A 15,120-nucleotide genomic window follows, 5' to 3' on the forward strand; every position below is an offset into this window, starting at 1 on the left:
TCTAGACCTTAAATGCAAGTAAGCATCAGATGAGTAAGTTTGGTTTGTGTGAATGTGCTGTGTAATAGGGAGCACAGCAGGTTCATGGTGCTGAATCCTTGCTCAACCACAACAGTGCTTGTTGGTATGATACACATCAGCTGGGCATTAATTATCTTAAATAATCATCAGTCATAAAACACTTCTTTCTAAAAAAAAAAAATTAAATGTTTTTTTGTTGTTGTTTTTTGGAAATTGGGATTTTTTAAATAATTTCGGTTTGGGATCGGGTCCGTTTGCTTTGGGAACGCCTCCGTTTTCTGGAGGCGCAGACAGTGCTGAAAAACCCCTGGTATTGTTGATTGTCATCACCAGCCCGCGGTAATGTACGTGTCAATTATGTTGTTAATTGATTGGTCTCTTTAATAACGATAATCCCTTTATTCGTGAGTTATTAAACCTGTGAATCTTTAATTGTCAGTATGACAGTGTTTTTTTTTCGCCATTTTGGGAATGGGGCCGGGTCCGTTTAGATTGGGAAAATTCGCAACTTTTTGACTAAAATTAGGAAATTAGTGTTGTTGTTGTTTTGTAAACAAATGCTTCAAAATTGAGGGTACAAGTGTTTTCAGTATAATATTTACTAAGGTTGATCTTATATGGATGGGAGATTAACAAAATATTGAGATCTAAAAAAAAACCTTCCATTGGGAATTGTGAGCTCCCATTTGGGAATAATATATACTTTTTTTCCATTGGGAATGGGTCCAGTTACCGGACCTGATTTTGAATGAAAAAAAAACACTGTATGATCTAAGCCTTTGCTTTTTTTATTATTAAATATAAAGGATAGTATGACATGAAACTAATGTGCCAATATCCAATAGTCCTTAATTATCACAAAATTAAAGATACATGAATTTATTGTAATAACTCAAAGTAAATAGATAATTCTAAAAAACTTTTTTTTTTTTAAATCAACTTTTTGTGGGATTTCAATATGTCTTCTCCAAACCAACCAACGAATTTCAATTGTCCAAACAGGAATTTCGAGGAAAAAAAGCCCGAAGAACGTTCTTTCAACCCACAAGATCCCTATTGTTGTGTCGCATGCTACAAAGTACAAACTGCAACATATGAGATCACTTCTCCATCGTCTGTCTGTCACAACTTTTGTAATTCAGAATATGCCTGCAATAGACGAGTATAAGGTCATGTATCAGGCATAAAAACGCACCAGAATGCACCATTTGATGCTAAAATTTGAAAACATTTCTGGGGGAGACCCCACGAACGCCCTCCAACAGGAGGGAGATACCCCCTCCCATACACACCCCCTCCGCCGCCCCAATGTCAATTTCCTTCTGACGCCCCTGTATTATCAATTAAATAAAAAATTAACCCAATTTAATTTAAGTCATTGGTAATAAAAAAAATAACCATTTTTGATAACATTTTTTCATAGAACAAAAAACAGCGAATGATGGTGCGTACAGCAGTGCTGAAGGGAAAGGATCCACTCAAATTGCTGGAAGAAATGGAGTTCATCGACCAAATGGGTAAAATATAATGATGACAATCATTGTTGCAGAACAGCTCATATAAAGCTGGGGCTTTCCATAGATTCCAGAGTCAAAGAAAGCTCACATATAGGAGAGGTGGTCACATTTTGTTTGATCTCCTTTATCTATTTTTAGCTCATCTATTTCTTTTTTTTAAATAATGAGCTATTGTCATCATCTTGGCGTCGGCGTTCGGTTAAGTTTTGCGTTTAGGTCCACTTTTCTCATAAAGTATCAATGCTATTGCATTCAAACTTGGTACACTTACTTACTATCATGAGGGGACTTGGCTGGCAAATTTAAATAACTTTGGCTAGCATGTTGACAGAATTATGTGCCCTTTTTGTACTTAGAAAATTGAAAATTTTGGTTAAGTTTTGTGTTGAGGTCCATTTTATTCCTTAAGTATCAAAGCTATTGCTTTCATACTTGCAACACTTACTAACTATCATAAGGGGACTGTGCAGGCAAAGTAATGTAACTCTGACAGGCATTTTGACAGAATTATGTGCCGTTTTTATACTTAGAAAATTGAAAATTTGGTTAAGTTTTGTGTTTAGGTCCACTTTTTTCCTAAAGTATCAAAGCTATTGCTTTCATACTTGCAACACTTATTTACTATCGTAAGGGGACTGTGCAGGCAAAGTTATGTAACTCTGACTGGCATTTTGACTGAATTATGGGCCCTTTATACTCGAAAATTTGGTTAAGTTTTGTGTTTTGGTCCACTTTACCCCTAAATTATCATAGATATTCCTTTCATACTTGGAACACTCGCAAACTATCATAAGGGGACAGTAAAGGACAAGTTGCATAACTCTGGTTGTCATTTTTAGGCAATTATTGCCCTTTTTTGACTTAATAACTTTGAATATATGGTTACATTTTGTGTTTAGATCCACTTTACTTCTAAAGTATCAAGGCTATTGCTTTTAAACTTCAAATACTTTCATGCTATCATGAGGGTACTGCACCTGGCAAGTTGAATTTTACCTTGACCTTTGAATGACCTTAACTCTCAAGGTCAAATGATTAAATTTTGCTAAAATTGCCATAACTTCTTTATTTATGACTAGATTCGATTGATACTTTGACAAGACAACTCTTACCTGACATACCACAATAGACTCCACCCATACCATCCCCCACGCCCCCCCCCCCAAAATCCCCCCTCAATCCCCCCCCCATTATTTTTTTTTTCATTAAAGATCATCTAATAAATGACCACCACACCCTCACACTATACCCCCCACCCCCCACCCCCAAAAAATAATTTTTATGCCCCCGGTAGGGTGGCATATAGCAGTTCGTCCGTCAGTATGTCAGTCAGTCTGTCCGTCCGAAAAAAACTTTAACATTGGCCATAACTTTTTCACTTTTGAAGATAGCAACTTGATATTTGGCATGCATGTGTATCTCATGAAGCTGCACATTTTGAGTGGTTAAAGGTCAAGGTCATCCTTCAAGGTCAAATTAATGGTGTCTGTCCGCCTGAAAACTTTAACATTGGCCATAACTTTTTCAATATTGAAGATAGCAACTTGATATACATGATCAGGAGCGAGCTGCGAAGTGGTCCGAAGACACAATCCTCAACAGAAAACTGTATGGAGGTCTGGAAGATCTAAGACAGACTACAACATTCATTGCAGATACTGGCATAATTGTGTAGCGCGAACGCCAAGAAGAAGAAGAAGAAGCAACTTGATATTTGGCATGCATGTGTATCTCATGGAGCTGAACATTTTAAGTGGTGAAAGGTGAAGGTGGAGGTCATCATTCAAGGCCAAATGTCAAATATATGGCGTCTGTTCGTTCGAAAACTTTAACATTGGCCATAACTTTTTTAATATTGAAGATAGCAACTTGATATTCGGCATGCATGTGTATCTCATGAAGCTGCACATTTTGAGTGGTGGAAGTTAAAGGTCAAGGTCATCCTTCAAGGTAAAAAAACAAACAAAATTTTTTAAAAGCGGCATTCTCATGAAGCTGCCCATTTTGAGTGGTGGAAGGTCAAGGTCATCCTTCAAGGTCAAGGTCATCCTTCAAGGTCAAAGGTCAACAAAAATTAATTCAAAGCGGCCTTCTCATGAAGCTGCACATTTTGAGTGGTGGAAGTTCAAGGTCAAGGTCATTCCTCAAGGTCAAGGTCATCCTTCAAGGTCAAAGGTCAAAAAAAATAATTCAAAGTGGCGTAATCATGAAGCTGAACATTTTGAGTGGTGGAAGTTCAAGGTCAAGGTCATCCTTCAAGGTCAAAGGTAAAAAAAATAGTTTATAAATTCAAAGCGGCGTTATCATGAAGCTGCACATTTTGAGTGGTGGAAGTTCAAGGTCAAGGTCATCCTTAAAGGTAAAAAAATAAAATAATTCTAAGCGGCGTTCTCATGAAGCTGCACGTTTTCAGGGGTGGAAGTTCAAGTTCAAGGTCATCCTTCAAGGTCAAGGTCATCATTCAAGGTCAAAGGTCAAAACAAATAATTTCAAAGCGGCGTTATCATGAAGCTGCACATTTTGAGTGGTGGAAGTTCAAGGTCAAGGTCATCCTTCAAGGTCAAGGTCATCCTTCAAGGTCAAAGGTCACAAAAAATATTTTAAAGCGGCGTTCTCATAAAGCTGCACATTTTGAGTGGTGGAAGTTCAAGGTCAAGGTCATCCTTTAAGGTCATATGTATAAAAAAAAAATCAAAGCAGCGCAATAGGGGGAATTGTGTTTCTGACAAACACATCTCTTGTTTTTTTCAAACATGGTTAAAAAACACAAATATTTATTTTTATTATTTTATTTTTGAAATACTGTCTAACCATCCCACCCAAGAATCCCCCCCCCCCTCAAAAAAAATATTTTCTTTTGCATTTTTTTTGCATTTTTGGAAGATAATGTAATAAATGACCACACCCCCACACTATACACCCCTCTCCACTCCACCCCTCCCTCCTTTGTGATTGAAATTGAGATAGGTCCTTACACCTTTGAAAAGAAAAATAGATAAGCGGTCTGCACCCGCAAGGCGGTACTCTTGTTATTCATTCTTACAGTTCAAAAGTGTGAAAAATAATCTGTGTATGAATCCAAAAGTTAAACATTTAGAGCAAAATGAAAGCTGTGAGAGAATTTATGTGACTTGATTTCATGAGGAATTGTTGATATTTTTTTAACACTACATTTTCAATTTTATTTCAGAGTTCAATCCAATGGAGGCACCAAAATTGAATGAAAAAGTTCTGAAAGACAAGAGAAAAAAGCTGCATGAGACATTTATGAGAGTCTTCAGACTTTATGTAAGTTTCATTTTTTATGTTATGGCTTTTCATGGCTTTATTTACCAGTTTTAAGAAGTTTAAATTCCTGCTCATAAGATTGGGGTATGGCGGCTGTTCGTGCAGGTAACGTCAAACAGGTTGTCACTGTTTGCATTTTACCAATCTTGATCACACTCTGGATAAAGCAAGCTTGCATAAAGACCTAGCTCAACATTTAATTTGGGTTGTATTGGGTCTAAGTCTAGGTAAGATGTTAAGGTGATGATTTTAATTCTATGCCTTGGGTTTTATGACTAGGTTTTCAAGATGTTTAAAATTCTGGGTATTAGATTGAGATTTGGCGGCTGTGCATATGAGCGGAGTCTGGGATTGCACAGTTACTAAAAATGAAATTAATATATAAAACAATTTTTTGCTCTTCTATTTTTAGCTCACCTGAGCACAACGTGCTCATGGTGAGCTTTTATGATCGCCTTTTGTCCGTCATCCGTCATGCGACATCAACATTTGCCTTGTTCACTCTCTAGAGGCCACATTTATTGTCCAATCTTCATGAAATTTGGTCAGAAGATTGGTTTCAATGATATCTTAGATGAGTTTGAAAATGGTGACGTTTGCTTGAAAAACATGGCTGCCAAGGGGCGGGGCATTTTTCCTTATATGGCTAAAGCAAAATCTTGTTAACACTCTAGAGGCCACATTTATTTTCCGATCTTCATGACACTTGCTCAGAAGATTTGTCCCACTGATATCTTGGACGAGTTCGAAAATGATGTCGGTTGGTTGAAAAACATGGCCGCGAGAGGGCGGGCCATTATCCTTATATGGCTATAGTAAAACCTTGTTAACACTCTAGAGGCCACATTTATTTTCCGATCTTCATGACACTTGCTCAGAAGATTTGTCCCACTGATATCTTGGATGAGTTTAGAAATGGTAACCTTTGCTTGAAAAACATGGCTGCAAAGGGGCGGGGCATTTTTCCTTATATGGCTATATATGACTATAGTAAAAACTTGTTAACACTCTAGAGGCCACATTTATTGTCCAATCTTCATGAAACTTGGTCAAAAGATTCATCCCAATAATATCTTGGACGTGTTTGAAAATGATGCCGGTTGGTTGAAAAACATGGCCGCCAGGGGGCGGGGCATTTTTCCTTATATGGCTATAGTAAAACCTTGTTAACACTCTAGAGGCCACATTTATTGTCCAATCTTGATGAAATTTGGTCAGAAGATTTGACTTAATGATATCTTGGATGAGTTCGAAAATGGTTACGTTTGCTTGAAAAACATGGTCGCCAAGGGCGGGGAATTTTTCCTTATATGGCTATATAAGGCTATAGTAAAATCTTGTTAACACTCTAGAGGCCACATTTATAGTCCGATCTTCATGAAACTCAGTCAGAAGATTCATCCCAATAATATCTTGAAAGGGTTCAAAAATGATGCTGGTTGGTTGAAAAACATGGCCACCATGGGGGCGGGGCTATTTGCCTTATATGGTTATAGTAAAACCTTGTTAACACTCTAGAGGTCACATTTATTTTCCAATCATCATGAAACTTTGTCAGAAGATTTGTCCCAATGATATCTTGGATGAGTTCGAAAATGGTTTTGGTTGCTTTAAAAACATGGCCACCAGGGGTGGGGCATTTTTTCTTATATGGCTATATATGGCTATAGTATAACCTTGTTAACACTCTAGAGGCCACATTTATTGTCCAATATTTATGAAATTTGGTCTGAAGATTGGTCTCAATGATATCTTGGATTAGTTTGAAAATAATTATGTTTGCTCGAAAAAATGGCTTCCAAGGGGCGGGGCAGTTTTCTTTAAATGGCTATAGTAAAATCTTGTTAAACTCTTGAGGCCACATTTACTGTCCGATCTTCATGAAACTTGGTCAGGGGCGGGGCATTTTTCCTTATATGGCTATAGTAAAACCTTGTTAACACTCTAGAGACCACATTTATTTTCCGATCTTCGTGAAACTTGGTCAGAAGATTTATCCCAATAATATCTTGTTATCTCAGGTGAGCAACTTTGGGCCTTTCAGGCCCTCTTGTTTGGAAAAAAAAATGAGCTATTGTCATCACCTTGGCGTCAGCGTCGGTGTCCTGTTAAGTTTTGTGTTTAGGTCCACTTTTCTCATAAAGTATCAAAGCTATTGCATTCAAACTTGGTACACTTACTTACTATCATGAGGGGACTGGGCAGGCAAAGTTAGATACATGTAACTCTGGCGTGCATTTTGACAGCATTATGTGCCCTTTTATACTTAGAAAATTGAAAATTTGGTTAAGTTTTGTGTTTAGGTCCACTTTATTCCTAAAGTATCAAAGCTATTGCTTTCATACTTGCGACACTGACTTACTATCACAAGGGGAAGGTGCAGGCAAAGTTATGTAACTCTGACTGGCATTTTGACAGAATTATGTGCCCCTGTATACTTAGAATATTGAAAATTTCGTTAAGTTTTGTGTTTTGGGCCGCTTTACTCCTAAAGAATCATAGCTTTTGCTTTCAGACTTGGAACACTCACAAACTTTCATAAGGGGACTGTACGGAACAAGTTGCATAAATCTGGTTGACATTTTGACGGAATTATGGCCCTTTTTTGACTTAGTAACTTTGAATATATGGTTAAATTTTGTGTTTACATCCACTTTACTTCTGAAGTATCAAGGGTATTGCTTTCAAACTTCAAATACTTTCATACTATCATGAGGGTACTGTACCTGGCAAGTTGAATTTTACCTTGACCTTTGAATGACCTTGACTCTTAATGTCAAATAATGAAATTTTGCAAAAATTGCCATGACTTCATTATTTATGATCAGATTTGATTGATACTTTGACAAAAGAATTCTTACATGACATACTACAATAGACTACACCCAAACCATCCCCCATGCCCCCCTCCAAATCCCCCCCCCCAAAAAAAACTTTTTTTTTTTAAAGATCATCTTATAAATGACTACAACCTCACACTATACCCCCCCCCAACCCCCCCCACCCATCCACTTTGGGGGGAAACATGGTTAAAAAACAAAAAAAATATTTTTATTATTTTATTTTTGAAAGACCGTCCAACTATCCAACCCAAGAATCCCCCCCCCCCCCCCAAAAAAAAAAAAAAAAAAAATTTTGTTTTTGCATTTTTATTTTGTTTTTTGGAAGATAATGTAATAACTGACCACACCCTCACACTATACACCCCTCTCCACCCCACCCATCCACCTTTTTTTATTGAAGTATTGAGATAGTTCCCTTCACCTTCAAAAAGAAAAATAGATGAGGGGTCTGCACCCGCAAGGCGGAGCTCTTGTTTGTACCTTGCCTCGTTTTTTGTGTTTGTCTTTTTATTTATCTTACCTTTGTTTATTTTATGTATCAGGATGTTAGTAGATTTCAAAAACAACTTAAAGTTTTATAACTGGTGCAAAGACAGTTTCAATATATAAATCGTTTCTACATGTATAATGCATCATTTTTAGCGAGGCAGTTTTCGGAGGAAATCCAAGCTATTGTCATAGCCAGCTCGTCCGCCGTAGGCGTCGTGCTTAACCTTAACATTGGCTTTAAAATCAAAGTGCTTCCACCTACAACTTTGAAACTTCATATGTAGATGCACCTTGATGAGTTCTACACTCCACCCCCATTTTTGGGTCACTAGGTCAAAGGTCAAGGTCACTGTGACCTCTAATATCAAACTTTAACATAGGCTATAAAATCAAAGTGCTTCCACCTACAACTTTGAAACTTCATATGTAGATGCACCTTGATGAGTTCTACACGCCACCCCCATTTTTGGGTCACTAGGTCAAAGGTCAAGGTCACTGTGACCTCTAATATCAAACTTAAACATAGGCTCTAAAATCAAAGTGCTTCCACCTACAACTTTGAAACTTCATATGTAGATGCACCTTGATGAGTTCTACACGCCACCCCCATTTATGGGTCACTAGGTCAAAGGTCTAGGTCACTGTGACCTCTATATCAAACTTTAACATAGGCTCTAAAATCAAAGTGCTTCCACCTACAACTTTGAAACTTCATATGTAGATGCACCTTAATGAGTTATACACGCCACACCCATTTTGGGGTCACTAGGTCAAGGTCACTGTGACCTCTAATATAAAACTTTAACACAAACCTTTACATTGCCTCTAAAATCAAAGTGCTTCCACCTACAACTTTGAAACTTCATATGTAGATGCACCCTGATAAGTTCTACATGCCACAACAATTTAGGGTAACTAGGTCAAAGGTCAAGGTCACTGTGACCTCTAAAAAAAAAAGAACATTCTAACAAGCTTTTGCAGCCGAACATGGCACCCGTTATGCGGTGCTCTTGTTTGTGATTTTATTATCCTCAGTGGTTTTTTTTTATGAAATATTCGGCGTTATTCGGCCCCATTCCCCCATCTCTAGAGTATATATTTTTCCCCCAAATATTAGAAAAATTCGCCTCTCGGAAGTGTTATTCAATTGTAATCAATACCTCATTTAAATACGTGTTTCGTTACGAATTTATTTACTATAATTTTCCTGAACTGCTGCATCGGCGTGTTTACTTTCTTTTAGCCTTTACTCTTTACCGCAAACAGTATGTAGTTAATTATCACGACTTTCGCTTTACGACATCTACCGTAAACCGTACGTATTCCACCATGTCGCACAACAGCAAAAGCTACAAAAAATCTGTTTTAACTTTATTGGTAGTTGAAACACAGAATTCTTTTTAAATCATGCATTTTAGATGTTCTCAAAAATGGTTTAATCACAACTAGGGACAGAATGAGGATGATTTTGGTAGAAATATATTGCCTGTACAAACTTCAACATTGACAAGGCATACAAACTTGATCGGTGTATTATATGCTATAGTATCATCAAAGGCCAATTTTTGCAAGAGCATTTACACACAATAGCATACGAGATTGCTTCGTTACAATGTGTATATTGGAAAAAAAAATGTTGTTTTGCCGTATATATTTTGGAATAATTTTTTTCTCTCTATGTATGGTGAATTATAGTGTTAAAACTTGATTTTGTACTGTTACTTGCTAAGCATTTAAGTTTCCCCTTTTTCCCCTTTTACGCGCAAATATTCCCCCCTCGGGACCCGACCCCCTTCCCCCAAAACTGAAAAAAAAACACTGATCCTTTTTTGTCACTTCCAAGCTTTTTTAAGTTTGATATGGTGTAAATCAAAAGTACCACATTTCAAATTGATATTTCTGTTTCAGAAAAAAATGGGCATTGTTCCCAGTTTCATATTGATTCTATCTCTTATTATCGAAACACATGTGTCGTAGCAGAGTATTTTTATGTACAATTTCAGAGTATTTAATTATAGGCCCTTGATGTATGTTTTATTTGATAATCTTTCTGATGGGTTTAGTTGATCTTTTTCAGGAAAAAGAGAATCCAGACTACGCTAAAGAATTGTTCAAAGCAAACACAGATTATGAAAAGAAGCGAGAAAGATTGCAAGTTCATTATGGTATGGTTCAGATTGTCCATTAACAAATAATGTATTAAAAATGAAATAATATCCAGCAATTATTGTTCACAGTAAATCATTTGGATTTAATTGAAGGAAACTCCTGCTATTGCTAAGTCATACATGCCAGACATCCCGATCTTGGCGGGACAGTCCTGCTTTTGGGCTTTTGTCCCGGTATCCCGATGTGACACACTTTGTCCCGACAATCGTAAAAAACGACCTATGTTCTATAAGTTAACAAAAAAATTCGCTCATCAAGCTCTGCCTGGCTTAGATTACCATCGCTTATCCCTTTATTGCCCCCTAATAACAAACCATATCTACTAGTCGAGTGATCCAGTGTTGTTTTTGACACCTCATCAGCGATCTATCGGCAAATTATTGATTTTATCGGGCTTTCACGCCATGGGTATTTTTTATGATAGGGGTCGCTAATTGCTAGCAATAGATGCATCGTAGTGAATTAAAAGCAGACTGCTTTTGTATTTCATGGCCCAAATCAAGTCCAAAGATATTGTTATGCCGTATTCTGTGTATTATACCACCTGAGGCTAAAAAACCTGTCAAAACACCAATTTGGTGTCTCAACCAAATTGAGTGCTGACCGATACACATTGATGTCAATCTAAATTTAGAGTTAATTGATGACTGTTTAATAAAAACAGTGCTCGATGTGCGCACATCACGTTGAACGATAACAAATGCCTCTGTCCCAAATGGATGTCATATAGAAGCATGCCCTGAATTTTCACGTCATGGATTCATCCACATAGTGCACATGTGTGTTTACTTCCAGAAAATGGAGAACATCTGTGTTCATGAAATTCTTAAATACATTTTTTGTCAATTTTTTCCAGACATAATGAGGTTTTGTAAGTAATATACTGATAACTGACAACAGTAAAGGTTGCATGATTGATCGTTCTATGCATCATGCTTTTTCGTAAAATTTCCTGACATTTTTTAATGGAATGATGACCGATTCGGACCTGAAATTTCTGGCATGTACAGCTAAGTACAGAAAAAGTGTTATCATGTTATTTTCATGTTTTATCATGCTGCGAGGAAAAACAAAAACAAGAAGAACCTGAAAAAAGTAACATATATTCAAATGAAAATTTTTAGTGTGCAGAAATGCTGATCCATGGCATCTTTTGATTGTATGTATGAGTTAAAAACAACCTTACTTTTTAGCCAGAATACATAGTTGACTTCTAATTAATAGTAGATCAAAACAGAGGGTTTTATCCCCATCAAGCATTTTCATTGAATAACAAAGTAAAATTACTAACAATAATGACAAATAATAACAATCATGTATTCAGAGCCATGATGTTGATCTGCATTTCAGAGCAAGTGAAGGTTGCGGAGAGAGTACAGCTGAATGAGATACCACTTCCAGACATGCCTGCTGAATCAGGTTTATTATTTCTGAGATAAAAAAAAATAGTGTTGCTCTAGGAAAACATGCCAAATTTATATTCATAAATTGTAGTCCCAGATTAGTTTGTGCAGAGCGCCCAGGATAATCAGAGACAACACTGTCTTCTTCAACAAGATTTTTGATAAGAGACTAACTTTAAATGAAAAATACCAGAAATGTGGAAAGTGTCAAAAGATCAAATGGAAAGATACATTTTCAGATAAAAACAAACAAACAAAAAACTTCATAAATGTTCATGGGTGGAAAAAGATAAAGAACATTTATTTATTTTTCCGTTTTATTTTTATGTCCCCCACTATAGTAGTGGGGGACATATTGTTTTTGCCCTGTCTGTTGGTTGGTTGGTCTGTCTGTCTGTTTGCGCCAACTTTAACATTTGCAATAACTTTTGCAATATTGAAGATAGCAACTTGATATTTGGCATGCATATGTATCTCATGGAGCTGCACATTTTGAGTGGTGAAAGCTCAAGGTCAAGGTCATCCGTCAAGGTCAAAGGTCAAATATATGGGTCAAAATCGCTAATTTAATGTACACTTCTGCAGTATTTCAATATTCAAGATAGCAACTTGATATTTGGCATGCATGTGTATCTCATGGAGCTGCACATTTTGAGTGGTGAAAGGTCAAGGTCATCCTTCAAGGTCAGAGGTCAAATATATGTGGCCAAAATCGCTCATTTTATGAGTACTTTTGCAATATTGAAGATAGCAACTTGATATTTGGCATGCATGTGTATCTCATGGAGCTGCACATTTTGAGTGGTGAAAGGTCAAGGTCATCCTTCAAGGTCAGAGGTCAGATATATGTGGCCCAAATCGCTTATTTTATAAATACTTTTGCAATATTGAATATAGAAACTTGATATTTGGCATGCATGTGCATCTCATGGAGCTGCACATTCTGAGTGGTGAAAGGTCAAGGTCATCCTTCAAGGTCAGAGGTCAAATATATGTGGCCCAAATCGCTTATTTTATGAATACTTTTGCAATATTGAAGATAGCAACTTGATATTTGGCATGCATGTGTATCTCATGGAGCTGCACATTTTGAGTGGTGAAAGGTCAAGATCAAGGTCATCCTTCACAAGGTCAAGGTCATCCTTCAAGGTCAAACGTCATATAGGGGGACATTGTGTTTCACAAACACATCTTGTTTTTTCTCTGCGATTTTGTAAAACAATGAAACAAAATCATTTTAGTCATACTTATCAGTGTTACCATTTTATTGTGTTTAAATGTAAAGATGGTTAACTAAAGACAAAGGAATATGCTAAATTGAGGAATTTCCAAGTTTTTCTTATGGAGCATCGTTCATATATGCCCTGTACTTAAGCGTGTTCTTACGTTTGCAGAACAACTGTCGGCATTCCCAATACCAGGTGATATCCCACTACCTCAGAAGGGTATACTCAAAAAGATCTCTGCCTACAGGAAAGTATATAAGCATACTTCATTCCTTCATTTGAACCTCGTTATTGGACAACTGGGCTTAATGCATGTACAGTTTGAACAGGGTTATTAACCCTTACAATGCGAGAACCGAATTTTGAAGGCCTTTGCAAACAGTTTGGATCCAGATGAGAAGCCACAGAACGTGGCGTCTCATCTGGATCCAAACTGTTTGCTATTCTGATAGTAACTTTTGAAATTTTTTCGAAGAAATGCTAATTGTAGAAATTCAGCAGACGACATTTTAGCAGACGATAAATTTCCCAGCATGCAAGGGGTTAAGGACATCACTTTCCGCCTACACTAGATTTTCGGTTTTGAAGAGACCTCCTTTTAATGAGAAATTCCATAAAAGCTGAATGTGTCGTCCCTGATTAGCGTGTGTGGACTGCAGGTTCATGCCTTCAGCCCAGTTTTCCCAGAGCAAAGGTTCATTAATGTCAGGGTCGGAGGATGGATTAATGGGAACCAAGCCTCAAATAAGTTTAGGTTTCCTAAAGGTTTATAAATTGGAACTAGCGCCTCACAATCATTTTGCTTGACTGAGGATTGATCATATGTTACCTTTGCCTCTCAAGCTTTTCACAGCTGAGCCAATGCTTGATAAATGGTTATTGAGTTTCACAAGTTTTTATTTTAACAGCTAATCGAAAACTCAATAAATGGTTACTCGCATTTTACAAGCTTTAAACAGCTGAGCCAAGACTCTATAAATGGTTACTCGCATTTTACAAGCTTTTAACTGCTGAGCCAAGACTCTATAAATGGTTACTCGCATTTTACAAGCTTTAAACAGCTGAGCCAAGACTCAATAAATGGTTACTCGCATTTCACAAGCTCTTTCACAGGTTAGCCAAGGCTCAATATATGCTTACTAGAGTTTCACAATCTTTTTCACAGGTTAGCCAAGGCTCAATGAATTCTTACTAGAGTTTCACAAGCTTTTTCACAGGTTAGCCAAAGCTCAATATATGCCTACTAGAGTTTCACAATCTTTCACAGGTTAGCCAAGCTCAATAAATGCTTACTAGAGTTTCACAAGTTTTTTCACAGGGTAGCCAAGGCTCAATATATGCCTACTACAGTTTCATAAGTTTTTTCACAGGTTAGCCAAGCTCAATAAATGCTTACTAAAGTTTCACAAGCTTTTTCACAGGTTAGCCTAGGATGAATATATGCTTACTAGAATTTCACAAGCGTTTTCACACGTTAGCCAAGCTCAACAAATGCTTTATAGAAACTAACCAGCTTTCTCCCGGAATCTGCTAATGGTTGATTGGATACATGGGGCCTGATCTTATTATGTTTGTGTGTACCAGGGCTCCATTGGGACGGATTCCTTGTACTTAAACGACTTAAATATTACCACATGCATCTCAACAAGGTTATGCAATGCAAGCTGTATTTAAAACAAATACAGGAATTAAAATCACAAGGAGAGAAAAGTAAAAGAGACATGAAGAAAGATTTTTTTTATGAATTTACAATGGCCATAAATTGTTATTAATCTCACTCTGTCAACAGCTTATGTCCAAGATCTAGGTACATAGATGATGATCAACTGTTCATTTTGGTTTTGCAGTGATTCGCTGTTGGTGTCCCCGGTGCTTCAGAAGAAGAAGAAAGCCCCTGGCCCCCCACCGGGACCCCCGCCAGACCTCAGTGATAGCGAGCCCGAGGAGGATGTGTACAACCCAGCAGACGGTATGTTTTTGTCCACTCAGTTGTTTTCTATTTGGTCCAATTTTTGGGCCCATTCCAAACTCAATAAGTAATTTTTTCCAAATGATTGCCTTAAATGCCCAAATATACCTAACAAGATTTCCAAAAGAATGAAAATTAAACAAAAAGAATGAAATACATTTTAACATTTAGTTCATTTCCCTATTTAGTGGTATA

General features: G+C 37.1%; 1 protein-coding gene across 2 annotated transcripts in view; it reads left to right on the forward strand.

Moving 5' to 3' along the window:
* LOC127867977 (WW domain-binding protein 11-like) overlaps nucleotides 1-15,120 on the forward strand; it is a 43,415-nt gene that overhangs the window by 3,286 nt on the left and 25,009 nt on the right. The window contains exons 3-8 of one of the 2 annotated variants that reach the window (XM_052409523.1): nucleotides 1,445-1,538; nucleotides 4,729-4,826; nucleotides 10,236-10,323; nucleotides 11,678-11,746; nucleotides 13,125-13,200; nucleotides 14,801-14,925. In XM_052409523.1, coding sequence (XP_052265483.1) covers nucleotides 1,445-1,538; nucleotides 4,729-4,826; nucleotides 10,236-10,323; nucleotides 11,678-11,746; nucleotides 13,125-13,200; nucleotides 14,801-14,925 — 550 coding nt within the window. The remainder of the gene's footprint in view (nucleotides 1-1,444; nucleotides 1,539-4,728; nucleotides 4,827-10,235; nucleotides 10,324-11,677; nucleotides 11,747-13,124; nucleotides 13,201-14,800; nucleotides 14,926-15,120) is intronic. The other variant, XM_052409524.1, reaches the window with a different exon arrangement.

Source organism: Dreissena polymorpha, chromosome 2, assembly GCF_020536995.1.
Source record: "Dreissena polymorpha isolate Duluth1 chromosome 2, UMN_Dpol_1.0, whole genome shotgun sequence".
Taxonomy (NCBI): domain Eukaryota; kingdom Metazoa; phylum Mollusca; class Bivalvia; order Myida; family Dreissenidae; genus Dreissena; species Dreissena polymorpha.